Source organism: Anser brachyrhynchus (genome assembly GCF_964034855.1).
Source record: "Anser brachyrhynchus genome assembly, chromosome: 1".
NCBI classification, from domain to species: Eukaryota; Metazoa; Chordata; class Aves; order Anseriformes; family Anatidae; genus Anser; species Anser brachyrhynchus.
In genome coordinates, this window is record NC_137694.1 from 129,460,619 (window position 1) to 129,481,929 (window position 21,311).

General features: G+C 38.8%; 1 protein-coding gene across 4 annotated transcripts in view; it reads left to right on the forward strand.

Moving 5' to 3' along the window:
• The window catches only part of MAP3K15 (mitogen-activated protein kinase kinase kinase 15), an 87,531-nt gene that overhangs the window by 14,054 nt on the left and 52,166 nt on the right, over positions 1-21,311 (forward strand). For 3 of the 4 annotated variants that reach the window (XM_080576395.1, XM_080576396.1, XM_080576397.1), the window contains exons 2-3: positions 12,028-12,167; positions 15,542-15,565. In XM_080576395.1, the coding sequence (XP_080432521.1) occupies positions 12,028-12,167; positions 15,542-15,565 (164 nt within the window). The remainder of the gene's footprint in view (positions 1-12,027; positions 12,168-15,541; positions 15,566-21,311) is intronic. The other variant, XM_080576398.1, reaches the window with a different exon arrangement.

The following is a 21,311-nucleotide window of genomic DNA, read 5'->3' on the forward strand; positions in this document are numbered from 1 at the left end:
AAAGTCTAATTTATCTATATATGCTAAAGTTTTCATTCTAAAAAAAAAAAAAAAGGAAAAAAAAGATTTTCAATAGCTTTACCCAGACCCATGAACTTTAGTGTACCAAAATCTTTTTTCCTTCTTTCCGTTGTCGTGCTTTGTATTTTGATTACTTTGGGCAGAAGATGAAGCTCAGCATAATTGGATTTTTTCAAATGTTTTTGATGTATATTGTTGACCAGTGTGTGACCTGCTGGAGATGTGCAGATTTGGCAGGTTTTTCCTGCTCCCCAGCCAAAGTATTCAATGGTAAATGATGGGTGACTCTTAAGTGGTTTAGTTTGGATAAATGTTGGAGCTTATCTACACCTCCTTGGCCTAGAAATCGATTTGCCTGAGTTGGGGAGGAAGGGACAGCCCTTTTGTTGAATTTCATATTCTTCTTCTTTTCGCTTAGGCCAGACTCTCCCATAAAGATTCTGTTTTTGTTTTTGTTTTTTGTTTTTTAATAATACTTCAATCCCTTTCACTGCCTATTACGACCCAGTGTAGGAAGTGCGGAGGTGTAAGAGAAGTTAAATAAAGTTCACCTTTCTTATTCCACCCCCCTTGAACTACAGGCAAGGTTCAAGTGAGGTTCAGGGTTGGGTGTTTTTTCTGTACGCTCTCTCTACTGGCGAGCTCAGCTCTAGTAAACATTGCAGTGGAAATATTCTCATGTGACGCTTGGCACACAGCTAGTGCAGCAGGCAAGTGTGAAGAGCCTGTTTTTAATTTACTCCACTGTTTCCCTCTGTTAAATAGGGCAATGAAATGACAGGTTCTGCAGAATTACCAGGCTCTTTAACTTGCAGTGAAATTTAGGAGAGAACGTTATCCTCAGTGAGCTGGCATAGTTAAAAGTATGTATGATGTGAGACATTTACTCTTTATGGCTGCCTAGCATCTATGTCAAAGCTTTTAATATAGTAGGAGCATAAAAGCAGGCAGAATTACTGAGCAGGTATCTCGTTCTCACAGAGTCTGTGACGGGTGAGTGTTTTTGTAGTGTCCTGGGTATGTAGATTTAGAGCCCTTTTTCAATCACTGATAATAACTTGGGGAAAAAGAGAGAAAGGAGTGACTTCTGGAAGCTTTGTTTGCCTAATGTCTGAATAACGAAAAGGGAAACAAATGCAGGTTATTTAAATATGTCTTGACAATGTTTGAGTGCTGCTTTGTCAGTGTTCATTTGGGTACATTTGGGTATCAGGGCTGAATGAGCACGTGGGAAGTGTAAATAGCTGTCTATTTTGAGTAGGGATTCGGGCATACTGATTGCTTTGTAGACACTTAGCTGTTTGGCAGATGGAAGTTAGTTGCTAAATCACACTTTCTGAGTTGTAACTCATGCCTAGGAACAATTAGATAGTAGAGGGGAATGGCTTAGGTAAAACGTTAGGAATGGGGGATGTCAACTTGCAATAGCAAATTATTTAATTTGCCTTTTTTATTATTGTTATTTTTTTTACTTCAGTTGGGTGCATGGTTCCGTGGTTGAAATAACAGTCACTGTAAGTGTAAGTACTTCGGCACTCAGTAAGTATGATTGTACAACAGTGTGGATGACTGTTCTTTAAGAGGTGTTTGTGCGTGCCCTGTCTCAGCCCAGACTCTGTCCTACTTACAGTATCTGATTGTTTAGCTGCAGATGCAAATATGTTTTATTATATTATACACAAAAAGTGACTTTCATGAAAGTAATTTTTTAAACTTTTATTTCTTTCAATTCTTGTAAAGCCTAACAGTTTCTTAAAGTGCTTTTTCAGGAGGCTGGTAGCTGATACCACTCCCAGGAGGACTGATAGGTGCAGTGACAGGCCTCCTATCTGCTGCTGTGCCTGCACTAAGTTAGGCAGAAGTTATCAAATTAAATATGGGCTGAGGGATAAGATCAGAAGTATCCAAACTCTAAGGGGAGGATGGAGTGGAAAGGAAGGGAAGCAGAGAGCACGGGTCATGGGAAAGAGGTAGGAGTTACAGGCAGGCATGAGCATTCATCTGCCTGAGCCATGAAACCTCCCAAATGACTAAGATCCAAGTGATAGATCTCCCTCTCAATTTTTAACCCAGGAGCTTGAAGGCTGTAATTTCACAAGGAAATGGTATAAATAGTGACCTCTTGCGCATGTCACAACTTTCAGAAACCATGTGGCATGCAGACCTTGGCAGGACCCATCTGATTTTAATTGTGGTTGGTGACTAAAGATCTGTGACTTTGCATATGTGGTCCTGGAGTGGGCAAACTTTTACAGCCCTTCCTCAAGGAAGGGTGTGTGCGCAAAGAGGTGTGTACCGGGTAAGTTTCCAGTGACAGTGTGTGCAGGCTTTTTATTTATTATTATTATTTTTACTGTGGTCTCTCTCACCACTGAGTTAGGTCCCTCGGACTTGAGGCTGTGTTGTTCTCAGGACATCACAAACAGTGGTAAGAAATAAAAAGTAAAGTCTGTTTCTAGCCTTAGTATGAACGTCATTGGCTTACAGGGAAACGCAACACTTGCATTTGGCTTGAAAGGTAATTGTACTGGGAATTTACTGAGTAAAAATTTCACCCATAGGCCAGGAGCACCCGGTTTACAGAAAACTTAAGTAAGAGTCAGGTGTTCAGGGACTCCTTTGGAAATCCTAGCTGTGGGTCTGAACTGTGCCAATCCTTCCTTTTTGTTCCCTGAGGGCAGAGTGCCTGCAGGTACAGTCCTGGTGAGGAAGAGCCGTAGTTCGTCTCCAGTGGCCACCAATTCATTGCTCAGCTGGTGGGAACTAGCTGCAGGAAAATACCTGCTGAGGTGACATAAATTGTGACTGAAATGCTTTAATGGTTGAATCTGATTCTTCAGAGCAGAACTGCTGGAATCTATGGAGCGACTTTGTTGCCCTCAACACATTCAGTGGGAGTGTCTGCAGTTATCTTTGACTCCCTTCATAGCTAGTGGAGAGAAAAGGGCACATTTGGGCTGCAGTTCTGCTTGTCCTAAAGAAGGCTTTTGAATGATCAGATGAGTGATGCTCTGAAAATGCTTTTCCCCTCTCTGCATTGATGATGAGGGGAATGCAGACTGGCTCATCTGAGGCCAAACACCTCCTTTGTGTCTGACCAAATCACTGCTGAATCTTAGCTTTGGAATGAGCAACATTTCTTGAGGCTAGCAAGAGTAATTCTAGATAGCCTGACTCTTCTGACAGATTTCTTTTTGGTGCAAGGAAGTACTCTGGCTTCTTAATTTGGCATGAGAGGATGCTGAACGTTGACCAAAAGAATAGGCTTCACAACACAGTCTCAGAAATGGCTGAGTTGGTTTTAATTAAATCTTTTATAACAGAAAAAAACAAACCAAACCCACAACCAACAACAAACCCACGCAACCTCAAGCAAAGACTAGCAAAGTTAAAAGAGACCGAAAACAAAGCTTTGTCACGGAAAACATTAAGCAATTTTGAAGCTTAGGCGTACTCTGGTTACAGTGAATTACACATTTCCTAACTTCTGCAATTCAGTATTGCAAGAAGAGTTCTCTGAGGATTAGTTCTTTGTTTCCTTCTTTCCCTAAACAATTAATGAAAGAAAGATATCCACATTGTCTGACCTCTTCTGAGTGACAGGTGATTTTCTGGTGTTCCACTTCCAATAATGCAATATTTTCTACTTCACACTTGTGCAGAAGCATTAAAGGTGCGTTCTGAGTTTGGATGTGCCCTGTATTATGTCAGCTGCATTACTTTTCTTCACACACTGCTTCTTGAAGGTGCACAGGTGTATTCTGTTCTGGCAGAGCCCGAGGGACTCTCTTAGGAGCTGAGTTAAATATAAGCGCAGACGTGCTCTGGACAGAATTTTTGCTTTTCTGGATTAGTAGAACTGCATTCTAATTTTAGAGCAGTGCCTTCCCTTCTTTGAAACTTATAGTTTTACTTTGAATTTAATTATTTTAAAAAATCTAAGAATATTTTGTAAAGCTTTTGCTTTTTGATTTCCAAGGATTTTTGGAAGAACCCATTTAACAGCAGAGAAAATCCTTAATATGCAACTAAAGGGAAAGAACTGAAAGCTTCAGGTGATGTATCTAATGAATAAAGAAACCCCAAAACATAAAAATAAATGAGAACTTAGGTTCCAATGAATCCCTAGACCCAGCAGTATTGCTGACCTACTGTAATTTGTTCTGCTGCTTTTACTAAAGAGTAGTTTCTTAGGCAATTTAATTTTTGGAGCAGATTATTTTAATAATAAGGAATGCATGTCAATTATAAATATAGCATGAATACTTCATCATAGTGTAGTAAAATTGATAGTTTTAAATGCTAGTTTCTCCCAGTTTGCAGTAAGCACTACTGGAGCATGAAAAATATGTTCTAGTTCTATTTTTAATGCGTGTTCTCTGTACCCGAGGGCAGATGAAAGATGCATTATCTGAGTGCAGCTGTAAAGTAACACCCCAGTGCTGACATGATTAGTGGCTGCAGTGTGTTTGGGTCTGAATATAACCCTCTTTCGGAGCTGACTGGATGCAATGGGTACTCATGCAGGGCTGTGGAAGCTAGAGATGAGCACTGGCCCCTCAGCCTTGCCCACGTTGCTGTTTTGGGCGGCCATCTGGTTTGTACTGTATCCCCAGGGGCAAATTTGCTGGATGGGAATTGTTGGTGCTGAGGCTGGTATTTGAAATTCAGAGGGCAAAAGGTCACAGGTGAGAACTGAAGCCAAGAACAAGAAGTTTCTGGTTGTGACTAAAATAAATATTTGTAAAAAAAATATAATTCTTCTGCTCTTCGCTTATGTTAAAATGCTTTCAAGCTCTGTGTATGTGCCATACTGGTTGCTTTCATTACTGGTTTTCCTCCAGCTACATGTGCTGCTGTTTCTTCCAAGCTGGCTTATTCTGCTGGCTGCTTCTTTGGACTTCAGATTTGACCACCTACATGCATGGCTATCCAGAAGGAGCTCTTTCCTGCATCCTTTTAAGCCTCCAGGGGTTCTCCCATCAGTTTGAAGGGAAGCATATGAGTCATCTTTGTGATCTGTACGTGAAAAACAAACGTTCTGCCTTCCTGATCTCCTCTTCTCTTTCAGAGTGCAATCCAAGGCAGAATTTTGGTAACTTCTATCCATTCTAGTAGCTTGAAAACTGCCACATTTCAGTTTTTTTGTCTTGGGAGCTGAGACACTTGAGTTTGAGAGCTGCAGACACTTTAGCTGCATTGGAAGGAGGAGATGCCTCGCTAGGCCACGTGAAAGCTCTGCTGGATGCTCTAGTGTGCATCTATACACTGTGTTTTCCTGACACTCTGCTTAACGCAGCTGTTGCCGGGTTTGGCTCTGGGGGTGAGACATGGCCAGCCGCAGTGCTCGTTCCAAATGCAGCAGAGCAGTTAGCAATGCTGTCATGTAGGGAAAGGCTCATCTGAAAAACGAAGGTTTGCAGTTTCTTAGCAACAGCAGGGCTCTGGATTTGCCTGGTCCTCTCTGGAAAGTTACGACAGTTGCCTTTCCTTAGCTGAGGATGCCTTTTCTGCTCAGCTAATACATGGTTAAAATGACTTCTTCAGCATTCATGGTATTCAGGTTCACAGAGCAGAATTTGGATTCAATGAGCAGACGTGAGATTGCTTTCCAGAGCAAGTTTTGACAAAGAGGAAGGAAGAAAGAAATGCAAAAGAAAGGTCTGACTTTTTGTGTTTTTCTGATCTGGTCTGACTTTTCTGGTAGTGTTGATTTTTGGAAGGACTGTTTCAGTCTTTTTTTTTTTTTACCTTCTATTTTTGCTAGATGGGGTGAGCACAACTCCTAGTTTTTGGTGCATGGTGCACCTTTCTTGCCAATAGGTCATTTTGCTATGTAAAACCTGTGGCAGGTGAAGATAAGGTTGAAGCCACACCTGAGTAAAAGATAAATGGCAGTTTCCTTGTGAGAAGACAGATTAGATGAGTTGCCCTGGCTTTGATAAAGCCACATGTACCTGAAATCGTCACTTTACGACAGTCCTTTTGCCTTCCTGAGCAAACAGGTGAACAACAGAAGAGCACATTTCAGAATTTTTGCCATTTGCATGGGTTTTCAAAAGTCCTAAAGCGCTTAACAAATTCATTAGAGCTGGCAAAAATGAGATATATTTAAGTTGAGATTTTGCTTTATTTTATAGTCAGAATGGGTGTAGATGGATTAATACACCAGAATTGTCATGTAATTTTCTCTGTCCTCTCATCTCCATCCTGAGATAATTATCTTTAAATAACTATGTAAAAATATTTGGTCAATATTAAAGTTGTCCCCTTTCTCAAATTTTTGATTGGTATCATTAACAAACCCCATAGATCTCACTGTTTTTTCTTCAGAGATTACTAATGTGAATAGAAATAAAAAATAATCTTTTTTTCCCAAATGAACATCCAAGGAATCATGCCTAATTTCATTCTTAAATTTCCTCTATGGTGAAATACCTCCAGTATGATGCTGTGCTTCCTTTTCTGAAGTAGGAAGTGGGCTGAAACATGTAGGCAGAGCCCAGCCTCAACTGAATTCTTGTGCAAAACTTGATTGCAGTTTATAAGAACAACTTGCCTTCTTGAGGTGCATCGTAAACTATTTCTAAGCTATTGCAATTCATTTGAATTTCAGTTTGCAATGAATATTGCAATTCACGTTTGTGAGTGCTTAAAGGGTGAGAGGTTCCACGATTGCTGTGTCTTTTGGTCCAGCTTAAGTAAAAGCTGCAAAGGGTTCCTAGTTTCCAAATACACTTTAAGCATTACCAAAATTGTTTCCTCTAAAAACTTTGGTATTCTTTCTTTTAAAGGAACATGCAGACAGGCAGAAAAAAACATTGTGTGTATCCTTAAGTTACAGTTTCTTGAGGACAGTTATGGTGATCGTTTTCTCTTGGAGCATTGCTGTTCTTCAGAAGAATAATATGGACAGTTTCCTCCAGTGTATTTCATGGGTAACACATTTGTTTATTTGCTAACTATGAAGGATACAGATCCAAATCACCAATAATCTGAAGCAGTAGCAATCCGAAGCTCCATAGCTGTTCCCAGGATGCTAGAGAATAATAAAGGACAGAGTTCTGTATTATTTTCCTCCAGCAAGGTTTTTGTTGCCATTTTAAGGCATGGTTTTTTAATGTATATTAAAATTCTAAGTGATTAAAAATAATCCATAAAAACATACTAACATTCATGCTTTCCACCCAGATAAGGCTGGATAGAGATAAGCCTTGGACTAGAACTTGAAAGCAGTGCAGACTTTTTCTGGCTTTTTCTTGTTCGGCCTTCTAGATTCTATTAGACTTTCGGCATATTTCAGGCCACTTCTGCACTTTCTCTTGTTTACTGGTTTTCACTGACAAATCCAGAAACTTGGTGTAACACGTTATTTTTGTTGTTGCTAGCAATGCCGTAAATCCTACAACACTCATGTGAAGACTTGTGAGTTGCTTAGATCATTAAATTATATAATGCCTTCAGGTGCTGTCCAGACAGAGGTTGAAACCAGAGGATTTAATTCTCTATAATAATGTTTTCCCTGTTGAGTAATTTATTAGTTCCATAGTCTACTGTTTTACCACAGGTAATGATCTCTAATCTTCGTTTCAGTTGTCATAGTTATTTCTGGTTCCGGCCTGGTCTCTTAAGACATGCTAGTGTTGAAATATATGAAATGTTTAATGTAAGAAATTATTTACGTGCCATCTGCTGCAGCAATGCAGAGACCTAATCAAGATTGTACTAGTAATACTGATGAATTGCTTTAATGCACTATAAAATACACATAACGTAATTGCTTTACAATAGAAGCAAAAGCTTAGACAAACTGCAATCAACTTCTTAATAAAGCAAGATCAGTTTTTAGGTTCTTAACAAGAAAACTATTTTCAGCGTGAAAATAGTTTTACATGCAACAAGAGAACTGAAAGGACAAAAGTTGAAAAGATCTCTTATGCTGAAGAAGAAATGAGGAAGGACACATTTTTACATGGATGTTCTTCAGAATGTGAGTTTCTGCTACAGAAACGAAGCAATGAGTTTAAATGTTTTGTTCCAAAATTGGGGTCATCCAAAATTGGTTCTGTGTAACATTAAACACATCCTAACCCCTCCCACACCTTGTGGTGGATAGGTTGTAAAGATCGTTGTAGTTGTCTTAGAAGTCTACCTTTACAGAAGGGTTGTACCTTCCCTTACTCTGTGCCCTTCCTAACCCTTTTATTATTGCATAATTATTGCATAAAATTCATCATTCGTTGAAAGATTTGTTCAAATTTGGCATTAGCTCTTGCTTCACACTTGTTTGTAATGAAGGAGGTCAAACCTATATTTGGAAGGAGAAGCCTGGAAGTATGTTTTTTTTGCTTGTTTTGTTTTGGACAGGCTCTCCTGACATGGAGGATGGGAGTTGAGGATGAAATGCGTTTGACTTATGTTTCTATTCATAAATCAAGCTTTGCTAAGCAGGTACCATTGTTGTAGTTTTCTTTTATGTATTTCCTGAACTCTGTAAATAAGGAAATTATCTCTTCGCAACCACACTAACTATGTGGTTGTAACATAGGGCCCCATGCCTGTGTTTCAAGAACTGTAGATGAAAGATTTTAGCGTCAATCATAAGCAAAACGCATGACAACTGGAAGAGCAGTATTTGCTCTAACACATTATCGGCATTGTTCCTTGAGTGATTCACAAAACTGCCTACATGAGGAAGAGGGATGTAACCCTGAAAGCAGTCGTCCTGGGGAGTGTGTTTAGACCCAGAGATCAGTGGTGCTGAACACCGTACTAGCGGTACCACACTACCCTGGGTGGTTCAACAAGGCTCAGTGCTGGGTCCTGCACTTGGGGCACGACAACCCCATGCAATGCTACAGGTTGGGGGAAGAGTGGCTGGAGAGCTGCCCAGCGGAAAGCGACCTGGGAGTAGTGGTTGGTAGCCGGCTGAATATGAGCTAGCAGTGTGCCCAGGTGGCCAAGAAGGCCAAACGGCATCCTGGCTTGTATCAGGAATAGTGTAGCCAGCAGGACCAGGGAGGTGATCGTCCCCCTGTACTCTGCTCTGGTGAGGCCGCACCTCGAGTACTGTGTTCAGTTTGGGCCCCTCACTACAAGAAGGACATCGAGGCCCTGGAGCGTGTCCAGAGAAGGGCAACGAAGCTGGTGAAGGGCCTGGGACACAAGTCCTGTGAGGAGCGGCTGAGGGAGCTGGGGTTGTTTAGGCTGGAGAAGAGGAGGCTCAGGGGAGACCTTATCGCTCTCTACAACTACGTGAAAGGAAGGTGTGGGGAGCTATGGGTTGGCCTCTTCTCGCAGGCATTAAGTGATAAGTCGAGGGCAAATAGCCTCAAGTTGTGCCAGGGGAGGTTTAGGTTGGATATTAGGAAAAAATTCTTCACTGAAAGGGTTGTGCATCGTTGGAACAGGCAGCCCAGGGAAGTGGTGGACTCACCGTCCCTGGGGGTCTTCAAAACACATGTAGATGTAGAGCTTAGCAAAGTGGTTTAAGGATGGACTTGGCAGTGCTAGGTTAAAGGTTGAACTAGATGATCTTAGAGGTCTTTTCCAACCTAAATGATTCTATCATTCTTTAGTAAGAATTGGTTGTCGGTCAAATTTGCGTTCATTTCCTGGGCTCACCAGACTCCAGCAACATTTCATTAGCACCTGATGAAGCTGTTCTGTAAGTAGACACAAGCACTCTTTCCTCCCAGCTCCAAGCCTGCTGCTGCTCCTGCTGGAGGAAGGTGTGGAAGCCTCCCTGGGAATGCAGGGTCTCAGCACTGCTCTGGTCCGCATCCTCCAGCACTTCTGGTGCTCTGCTTCACTCTGCTGGCATTGGCTTCTGTCTCATCCCTTGATTCTCATGGTCAGACTGGATCCATTCAGCTGTCTTCCCGGGGCTTTTTATTTTCCACTTGAACGTATATTTTTGTGATACCATCTTCATCTCCTCTGCTGGTCTTCAGTTTGTTTTATTTCACCTTATTCACAGTTGTTTATTCGCAGCTCGTGAACACAAGAAAAAAATCATTCTCATACATCACCATTTATCTGTGTGAATGAATATGTAAGTGGTGAATAATTCCCCTCTTTAAGGCAGATGCTTCTGTTCTTACGCCCATTTAACAGGGTTCTGTGCTGCTTACGTTGTTACCTAGCAGCAGTCAATAGAAGACAAATTTCAGTTGTAGACTACTATTTGTGCAGCAATGAACTGCGTACAGCCTTGTTGCAATAAACTCTGTTATGGATCATTGCTCACATTGTATTGTAAAATGCAATATCTGTGTGCTACATGAACACATTGTCTAAATTCTCTCACCAGGAAGGCGGTTTTGATTTCACAGCACTCTAGTTCCACGAAAACAGTTTATATAGGCACTAAAACCAGTCCAAGATCTTAGACTTTTTTTTTCTTAGACGTAGTTTGACTCTGGGTCTGCTTGTTCCTTCATCTTAATGTTTGTTTTATAGATCACTTGCATTTTTCCAAAATGATTAAATGATTTTTTAATGTTGAGGGTGGGGATAATCTAGATTTGGATGTGTGTATGGAGCTGGGGTTTACTCCTTCACGCCCTCACAGTTTTTCACCCTGCAGTGTGCAGTATACGAAGAATTATGCCCATGCTGTAGAAAGCTCACTAAACAGGCACTGGAAAGGGGGATCAGTAGGTGGTGCAGGATTTGAGGTTCCTAAGGGGTAATGGAATTTTTGCATGTAGCCGTGATTTATTTATTTATTTATTTTTGTCCCAGCTCTTGAAGGGCAATGTTTTGGTTTTGAGGCACATCATTTTCTGTGGACTCCAGATAAAATACCCAGGTGGAATTCTACAGGAACGTGCATTCATTGCAGGTTTTACCAAGAGCTCGCATACTGAGTGCGGGGCATTGAATCTTGTGATGACTAACCTCGGTGAAGCCCACACATCAGTCCTGCTTTTGGACTTCTTGTTTATTGGTGTCTCACCCTTCTCTGTCGTTCCCCATAGATACAGGAGCTGTCTGTTAACAACTTCAGAGATGCAGGATTTACTGCCCAGCTGCACTGAGTCTCTGGAATCCGTTTTGAACCTCAGACTGCCCTGTGGTTTGAATGCCAAGGCTCTAGTTTTATGAATACTTTGGATTTAAGTTCATCCATCTATCCCACAGCAGTGAAAGCAGACAGTCATAGAGATACAGACCTTCAGAAAGCTTTAAACCACAGCTTTCTTAGCTAGCACAGAAGATACAAAGATGGAGGGGAAAACTCAAGATAAATGTCCTTTTTTCCAGTTACCTTTTCCCTCTGTACTGGCCTTTAGGCTTGTATCCGAACCAGATGGTGAGTTCCAATCGTCTCTTCTGCCATAGCATGGGGTATTTCTCCTTTGTTCACTGCATAAGTCGTCTTCCACTAACATAAATTTTCACTTCCATTTCTGACTACTGTGCTACCCAAGAGATGTGGAAGTCTTTCTCAGGCTACCTGTGTTGAATCCCTTCATTCCAGCCTCCCCCAGCCCTGGCTTGAACTCCATAATGCGTGTAGCTTTTAAGAGTCAACTTTCGTAAGCTTTTTCTTTTTCCACAGGTTAGGAATTTCCTGTATTCCAAACATCAGCCCCTTAAGATAAGGGGCACTGTCTTGCATTTTTCCTAAACTTTCAGCTGCACTATTCTCAGAGATTTCCCCTGAAGGTTCAGAGCCTTCCACCTTACTGGGTGTTCTGACTGTCAGGCCTAGCTCAGAGCAAACATAGACCTGCTTCTTCACCTGATGCAGTGACTTCAAACTGTGAATTCATATATGGTACCTCATAGTTATTGTAAAACTGTGATCGTTTCCTGGACATGGTATCTTAAATGCATGGTAAAATTTACTTGTGCCACGAGAAAATGATCCTTATTTGAGCGTATTGATTTTGTGTGTCCAAATTTATGTGTAATTTCAAGATTTATTTTAAATTCTTTGTAAGAACAAAATGGATTTTAAGACTATTAGCACTTTTTTCCCTCCTTCTCTCATTTCAGATGTTGCGGTTGTGGATATGAGTGATATTTCTAAGCAACCATCACTGTTCTACCACCTCGGTGTGCGTGAAAGCTTTGACATGGCAAATAATGTTATACTCTACCATGACACAGATGCTGACACTGCTCAGTCTCTCAAAGTAAGGTTCTCACTTCAAAATCTGCTTCATTTCAGAAACACTTTTAACCACCTGATCCTGCAAACATTTGTGTTTTTTTCTTTTTTTCTGGAACTTCAACTGAATGTGATTTCCTGATGGCTATGTAACAGAATCATATTAAGAATTATAGATACTATCTACAAGCAAAAACCAGCAGTGATTAGAATAGTATAAAAGCTTGTTTATAAGTAAAGATCCTTAGTGCTGTACTGAATTTGCTTCACATGGTTAGATTTGGAAGTGAGGTCTAATTTTCCTTTCCACTTCCTCTCCTTTTAATTAGAGTACGTGTTTAAAAAAAAAAAAATTATGCATTGTATAATAATGACACTTGAGCAAGGAATGTATTGCAACCTATTCCTACTATTGACGCCCTTCTCATAGATAAGGTTAGTATTTCCTAGGTTCTGAGTAGCTAAGACTACAGGAATCTTCTTTTTATTGCTCTTTGAAGATAAGCAGATCTTCATCATATCTTTTTATAGGCCTCTCCATTCATTTTTATAGTAGGGTAATACATGCTGTACACTTAAGTCCTGTAATTGCTGTTCTGAGTGCAAGTCCTGTGTTGTGGATGTTTGTCTTTCACAATGTAGGTTTCCTTTGGTTTGGATCACATTTAGACAGCTCTTCTCTGTGTTACCACCTACTGATTCTTTTAATATCATTTTCTTGCTACCCTCACTGAGAGCAGTGTTGTTCATGCTTTGTGTGTTTTTTTTTTTTCTTTTTCTTATTTATTCTTCTATGTTTTTCATTCCACTGGTCTCCAAAATCCTTCTGGAAATTCTCCAAACTTTCTGGACGTATAAGAATGTTAAGTTTAATGTTAATGTTGTATGAGTCTTCTTGTTTCTTCCTCAAAAAGCTGCGTTCTGTCACAGCTTTTTTTCCTCTTTTTTTTTTCCTGCTCTCAATGTCATTGATTTTACTCTGTGTCTAGTACCCCATACTTTCTTTCTGCAAGTGGTGGTCCACATGTACATTCCCTTTCTGTGTGACCTGGATTCTCAAGAACTCGGAGATGGAGCCTCTCTCACCCTGTGCTCAAAGAAATAAAGCAGATAGGTGCTAAGCACACTTGCATGCCTTCCATTCCTCTGTCTAACTGGAGTGGGCAGGCGTACATCTATTCATCTTGCAGTGGTAATACACCTGACTACAAAGATCTTTTGTTTTTAATTTTCATTAACATGTTTTATCTTTTTTTTTGTTCTCTCTCAGACGTTCTGATCAGCTTAGTTCTCCCCAGCATGTGCCAAAGTTTGGAAAGCATAGGCTAGTCATCTTTGTCATCGTCTATCTCTCTCTGCCTAATGAGGACCTCTGTGGATGGCTTTGATTTCTGCACTTTGTGCCAAGCACATAGGCAAGCTCAATAGCTGGAGTGATGAATGATATCCACTCACATCTGTCCATTGGCCAGATATTCAGATTGTTCATTGCCAGAATTTGCAAGTCTTTGCAGTGTCAGTTCTGAGGCTTCTAAGGGTGTACAGCCCAAGGACAACCCTGGGGACCTGGGAACACTGGAGCATGACTGGATCACATAGAGCTAGAAAAGCTATTATCTGCCTTCATCTCTCTTCTGCTAGAAGCCTATTAGTGCCACTGAGGTCCCACTTAACCTTTTCCTTATTTCGTGGTTGTTTGTGTAACCTCCTTGGCTGACATAGTAAGATGTGCCTGTGGGTCAGAAGTCTTGATTTAAGTTGCTGTAAATAAGTTGGAGATCACCTGGATTGAACACTAGAGTAGTTGAAGCAGGACACTGCCATATGGTTCAGTCCTACCCTGATGTCCTTGATACCTCTTCTGTAACTGAACTCAAGCTCACAGTTGGATACTGTTCAAATACACTAGTGCACCTTTCTTCTTAGGAGTATTTCAGAAGGTGGGTAGGGATTGTTCTTAGGATATTTCAGTGAAGAACATTTCATGATCTCGTGACATGTTTCATGGTTTAGGCGCTGAATAGTTCTCAGAAGCATTCATTTCTACCCCAGCAAGAAAATAATTTATCAGCAGCAGATAAAGCTTTACTGGAGAAGCTTGTTTAGCTAGGTGGACATGATTATTTTTAGACATGTCATATTTCAGATGTCTAAACTTTCCATCATTTTTATTCTGAAGTATTTTATTGGCCTGAAGAGTTTGAATTAATCAATAATTCTGTTTAGGTATAGGAACCTTAGTATGTATTGTTGACTGTCTGCTGGTGGTTCTTTATTTCTGACTACTTTGGCCATTTTTTTTTTCTTGCCTTCAGGAATTTATTACTTTACTTAGATCTAGGTTGCTGTATATGCTTCTTAAGAGTGGCTAGCCTAATTATTATAAAGGTGATATTCCTGCTATTACTCCTACTGGGAAGAGCTGTGAAGTTCAGACAGCCTGACTTTATGTAGCTTATTGCGTAGAGCTATCCTTGAAATTCTCCCAAGAGTTGTCTCTTCAGTTTCACCAATGTCCTTTCCAAAACAGCCTAGTTCCAAACACATGAAAGATAGATAGTCTGGATTTCAAGAGGATCATATTTGCAGAACGAAACCTCTTAGATGGTCCCTGACATTTGGTCTGATGGTGTACATAGACACCATCATTTCTGTGCAAGTGGGTTTCAGGCTGTTGGATGTGAAGTTACTCAAGCAAAATTATCTTAGGTTGTCAGATGACATACAATTAAATGATATCAAAAACCTTGCTTAGAAACAAGTCTATATTTTTGTAGAGTGACTTATCTGGAGATCTGTTTATTTTACCAAGTAGTATTCATTGGACATGCAGGCCATTGCAGAAGGAGGAGAAAGTTACCAGCAACTGGAGATCTTTGAGATCTGGTTTACGTGTCCATTAAATTATCATCTGCCTCATGGTTTCAATATCTCTCTTTAGATTTCAAGATGAGAAGAACTAAGGTGTAGGGGTGTGTTGGGCTGTGCCCATCTGGGTAGGAAAGGGGCCAAGGTACCTTAAGGATACTCTCTTAGACGAAAAAATCTCCGTCTTTGAATGCTTTTGTTTCACAAATGTTCAGTCTGTGACAGGGTACGTGGAGTGCCCATCTTGAGAAACTCCAGTTAGTGGCAAGTCCTAATTTTCTTCATCTTTTGTATGCTGCTTTAAATAGGTTTCTTTTCTGAATCATTAATTCTTTCCTAACCTGAACTACTGAGACTTCTCTTGACATTATTCTGTCCCTTTACCTGGAATTTGCTTTGGCAGGAAATGTGAATTATGCTGTGAAGAACACATTTGTGTGTGTGTATATATATGTATACCAGTTATTTTTACTGAACATAATAATTCACAATAAAAATGACTAATTATTTTTGTTCTCTTTTTTTCTCCAGGATATGGTATCTCAGAAAAACACAGTAAGTATTAAATCTACATTCATTTTAAAACACAAAATGAACACATTTGAAGCAACTCTAATAACAAAACTGCCAAGCATATATATGTTCTATACCGTAGAAGGAGGTCTGTTTTCCCTATGTACAGTTCAGACTAGTGGAAATCTTGTTGAATTCCTTTCCAAAGTAAAAAAAAAGTAATTTTTAAATCTAACTTTATTTTTTAAAGTTCCTTTTAAGTTCTAGAAAGGTGCCAGTAGATATGTTACACATGTAGGTTCATAGATCAAAATGAAAATTCAGAATTTCAAAGTCTCTACTGCTGCCGCTTTCACTCACTTGTGCAGATGTGTACGAGTGTGTGTGATGCCTTATTAAGGCTGTCTTGTATATCAAACAGATTTGGCTATTGTGTACCCATCCTCTTCCTCACAAATTCACAGATTTTGCTGAGGAATGCAAAAGCTTATTTCCCCAATTAAAAATATTTTTATTCTTACTTTTAATACAAGTAAGTACACCTCAACCAAGATAAAGTTTGGTGGTTATTTTAGGCTTACTGTAATGTACCACAATATCCTACACAGTTGTGATGTGAAGTATCAAAAACACATATCAGAGGATTATTTTCATTAAACACTGTAAACTGGTATACTGAGGACTATTGAATTTGCAAAAATATTAAACTTAGATTTACTCCATTCTGTTTTCCCCACGTTCACCGTATACTTTAATTCTCTTCTGAAGAAAATAGAACAGGATTAAAATAATAAAATGTTCTTAGATTTTGCTAAACTAATTGTTTAAAGGAGACTGGAAGAGAGAATGCATTAGTTACAGCAGTTTATTTTGAGTTGCTGTTTATAGTTGGCCACAGCACTGTATGTAGGCTAAAGATAGATCAGGTTGAGCACTTGAGTAAGTCCAGGTCATTTTCCCGTCTGTCGTGGTGATCTCTGATCTAGTTTCACTGTGCGGTGGGGATTGCATTTTCTGGTCCACAGCTCTGTGAAAAGAGGCCTCAGAACAACTGCACGTTTGCTTGTGAATAATGCTGCTGACCACCTTCTGGCCACAACTGGTGGGTAATCAAAATGTCACAAGTATTTGCTTTCCCCTCCAAAAGGGAGAATTGTGACAGAGCCACTTGGTGGTTGCTCCAGAGATGGAATAAAGGCAGAGGAAGGTGACAAGTTCAGCCTAGCGCCATCAGATTAGCAGCCTGCAATCTTTTCTTTTGGCTGATTCTCTCTCCCACAAAGGGAGTTATGAACTCCTTCACCTTCATGTAGAAGAGAAGAAACAATGAATTTGGTAACGTTTTCTGAAAAAAAAAAACTCCGGGAAGAATCCTTAAACTAGGATCTTGATTTCTCCTCTAAAAAGAGTTTATTAAAGAAAAAAAAATTGAGTAAAACTCAGAGGAAAAAATAATAATACCTGACTTTAAATGCCAGGTATGAATTCTTAACCTTCATGTTATTTGTGGTTATTCATATTCTCTTTTATTAGATAGTGAATTATATTATAATATTCTCCCATATTACATTCGTTTATAATTTTTTTTAAATCAGGTATTGTGATGAACTAATTATCAAGCTAAATAATTAATAGGTTAAAACTTTATATTTTTCTAAGTTGGAATTGAGTTCAAATAGATAATTGCTTCCCACTCCTTCTAGATTCAGTGAGGTGTCATGACAGCCGTGCAGTTTGCTGCGGTCCCAGTACTGTGCCACTGCTTCATTGCTCGATTGAATATATTAATTATATTTAAATAACAATATAAAATAAAATTATTATTATTATTAATGATAATAAATAAAAATAAAATAATATTAAATACATTACAACCATATAGACAATGTTTTGCTGGGAGGTCATTGTGAATGAGGGTTGCAGTATTAGGCATATAGTTACCAAATCAGTGTGAGTTTGCTGTGTCCAATGAAGGAAAAAGTTATATAACCACTTCAGTTTAAATTGTCAGTGTTACATATTAACTATTAGTACACTGTACTAGGATTTTGTCTTTTCCATTCTCTTTTCCTGATTGAAGCAATCTTTGTATTGGTATGCCTTTGTTGTAGTGTGAAATAGTAGAAAGAGCTTAAATGCAGTCTTTGCTAGGGTGTGGAGACATGTTGGAAGGAGGATAGATACTTAATCTGCTAAGTCTTCCTCCAACCCAGAGGTAGCCACAGCATTCTCTGTGAAGAGAAGTCCTCTCTGCTTCTTATGAGCTCTGTGTCCACACATCTGTGTGTATAAGGGAAGGGACAACTGGGATTGCTACCAGATATTGCACCATTCTTCCAGCAGCATGAGTGGTACTTTCTGCACAGGGTACTCTAGTTAGGAGCTTTCTCTGAGGTTTCCTTGTCCTCACCTTTGCTATTTATCCTGCAAATCTCAAATCAAGTACAAAGGTGCAAAAAAAGATCACAGCTTAGAATTGATGTGTAACCGTATTAAAGATAAGAGAAGATGAACGTGTAGTGTGCCTCTACAGGTGATTTTCTTTTGTGCATTACAAGTAAGCCTTGTTACTTGTAACAAGGAATCAATATTTCCTTGTAAAGAAACATTATGCAAATTTAGCAAGGAGGAGGAGGCAGGAAGCTGAACATAAAGCTAAAAACCATGTGTAGAAAAAAAGGTGAACAATTAATTTGGGTCTTGGCTTCAGCACAGCTGGTCTAACAATGAAAATTATAGAAAGACATGCTGTGGTGGTGTGAGTTTGAGAGATTTAATAGCTTAATGTCTGAGAAGTGTGAGAGTAGGAGAAGTGGGAATGTAGCTTCCTTCCATCATCCAGGAAAGAAATTTTCAGGCATAAGATAAGATGGGAAATGTGAGTCAGTGCTACTTGACTCCCACAAACAAGTAATTAAAATTCTGTATCAATAATTTATTGCGTACTTGAATACAAAAGGAAAGAATTATAGGCTATGGGAGTTCAGTTCCCAGAGACAGAGCTGCCCTGGTATGAAATTCAAGGTCAGTATTCTCTGTGCCCCATCAGTTAGGTTTCCTTCCACGGAGCTCCTCTGAGCTTTGAGGACAACCTTCTGATAATTTTACTTATTGCATATGCACAGCACCCTTGTTTCTGTCAAAATTATCTGTGATAAAATAAATTAAAAACATCCAGTCTGGCAGAACATTTTGTTTCCTGTATCATCATGGAAAAATCAAGGTTTGAGAGCATGGTGGATGCTACCGGACTGTAGGGTACAGGAAAACGCATTTCTCTCTGGAAAGCAGGCTTGTATGTTGGAGTTTCTTTAAATGACAGATTATTACTGGTTTACGGAAAAAATAAAACTCCAAAGATTTTCATAAACATAATTGTTTAAACATAATTGTTTAAAAAAAAAAACCTTCCCCCAAACCAACATAACACACAAAATCCCCGTGGAAGTTATTTTATTTAATGCAACATTTTGTTGATATCCTTGTTTTTTGTTTGGTTTTCTTCTCCTCGGTAGGGTTTTTTTTCTCTCCATCTACAAAATTTTACGGAACGGTGCATTAAGATGCTCAAGATGGAGTGGAGGAAAGAATGCACAAGAAGGTTTTTAAAAGCTGCTGGAGTAGGAGGCAAAATGTACAGTCCTTATCGCAGTAGTTCTAGCGTTGATTGCACATAGTTTATGAAATACATACCTTGATCCATTTAGTTTCTTTGAATGTGACACTAAAAATGTAAGCTATATAAGCACTGAAAATAACAGAATTTCCCTCTTTGGGAAAAATTATTAAAGCAAGTACAGAAAGAGAGAGAGTTAGTTTTTCTTTAGTTAATATTATGCCTGAAGAAATTTGAATAACCCTGTTAATTTCTTTTGAGGGAAATATTTAAAGGAAAGTAGGATGGCTATTAAACCAAAAGGTTTATTATTACTTAGGTCTGTGGACCTGAAGAAGTATTTTCAGAGATTAAAATGGATTTCATTTTGTCAAATCCTGAAGCAGCACTTATATAATAAGGAGAGAATGATGCTTTGGCCATGGAGGAGTCATTAGCAAAAATTCTCCTTGATCTAAAGGGAACAGGATTATAATTTATCCTTGCCAAAAGGAATTTCTATGTTGAAAAATCACTTTTTATTGTGATTGGCAGGAAGTCTCTTCAGAGCTTTGGTAGCTGTATAAATTAGACTCTCTACTTTTTCAAGTTAATGAATGTTTAAGAAAATTAAATAAAAAGATTTTGGCACTTGGACTCATTTTCTCCAATTTAGTAGCCCCAATGGATTGACTGAAGTATGATTTATATTATATAGATTTAGTAATCTGAAGAAGTTGTATCATAGAGCAGCTTTATATTTTTTTTTTATTTTCTGATTATTTTTACAGTATATAAAAGGTTATGTGACTGGTCATCTAAAGATATCTTTCTAAAAAAGCCTCTTTTTTAGCAGAAGTATTAAGAGTTTGAAAAGGGCAGAGAATGAAAGATAGGAGTAGGAGCATCTTAAATGCAGACAATCGTTATTCCTTTTGGGTGGAAAACAGTAAAACGGCAAAGGGTAACCCAATAAATATTATTTCTAATGTTTCTATCATTAAATATGCCACTGTTACTATTGACATAATGAAAACTAAGGCTTTTAAAATACATTTATGAGTTTTTACGGAAATTTTACTGTCTCAAGGGATGCATATTTGTAGTGACTGGATTATAGTTAACTCAATAGGTAATGAATCTGCCACATTCTTGAAAGTAAGACTTTAAAGCATGTTAATGATGACACAGGGAGATGTAAAGACAAATAAAAGAGACAAAGAACTCTTACATTCTTGATGGCAACTTATTGCAATATTTTCTTGTTGTAAATATGGGCTTGCTATAAATATCTATATTCATTTTCTGTTGTTTCTTTCTTTAATAATTTTTCTATTCGTGTGTCGTGTATGTTGTTTTGATTCTCATGCTATTTTGTGGTGGTGTTTTCCTCTATGTTGTTTTATTTCAATTTGGAGTAGGTTGCCAACCACAAAGCTTTCCTTCGGGTTCAAGTACCTCCTGAATACCACAGTGGTAATCTGATAGGCAAAGTATGTATCACTTTCAATCTGATTTCTGTTGAATAAATATGCCATCTCATTACTGTGTTTCTAGGCATTTTTATATAAGGATGCTTTTTAAATTATGCTTGGCAGGTTCTTTCTTTCAAAATAAGTGTAATCTTGAAGTACTTGTTACTTGCAAGTTACACCTTGTGCTTGGAGTGTTTGGTTTATGATAACCTCTCCCATAGTATTTACACAAAAACACCACATATGTTCAACTTTTGAACAGGAAGTACTTTTATAAAGTTGATATTTTAGAGTCACCTGTATTACAAGATGGATACGAATGTGATGGCTTAGAAAACTAATGCACAAACCTTAATTCTTAAGACAACAGTGGATTCAACTCCCTGAATACTCAAAGGGTGTGACTTCTTTGAGTTGATGCAGTTCATTTTCTGTCATTCTATGTGCTTCTCTTCTAACTGCTTTGTGAGTTAGGATAAGCACTGCTAACACTCCTTGAGGAAGTGGCGAAAACTGAAGTGACATAAACTGGCATGGCTAGAGTGAAATAATTGTGCTATTAGCTGTGCAGGCATAATTCCCGTTCTGAAGATGTAGAGATCTAGTACAATACCTATGGCACAAAGTAACAGTTTGACCAGAATAACTATAGCAGGACAATTGAAAAACAAAGAAACAACAACAACAAAAAGCACACAACTGTTTACATTATTAAGGT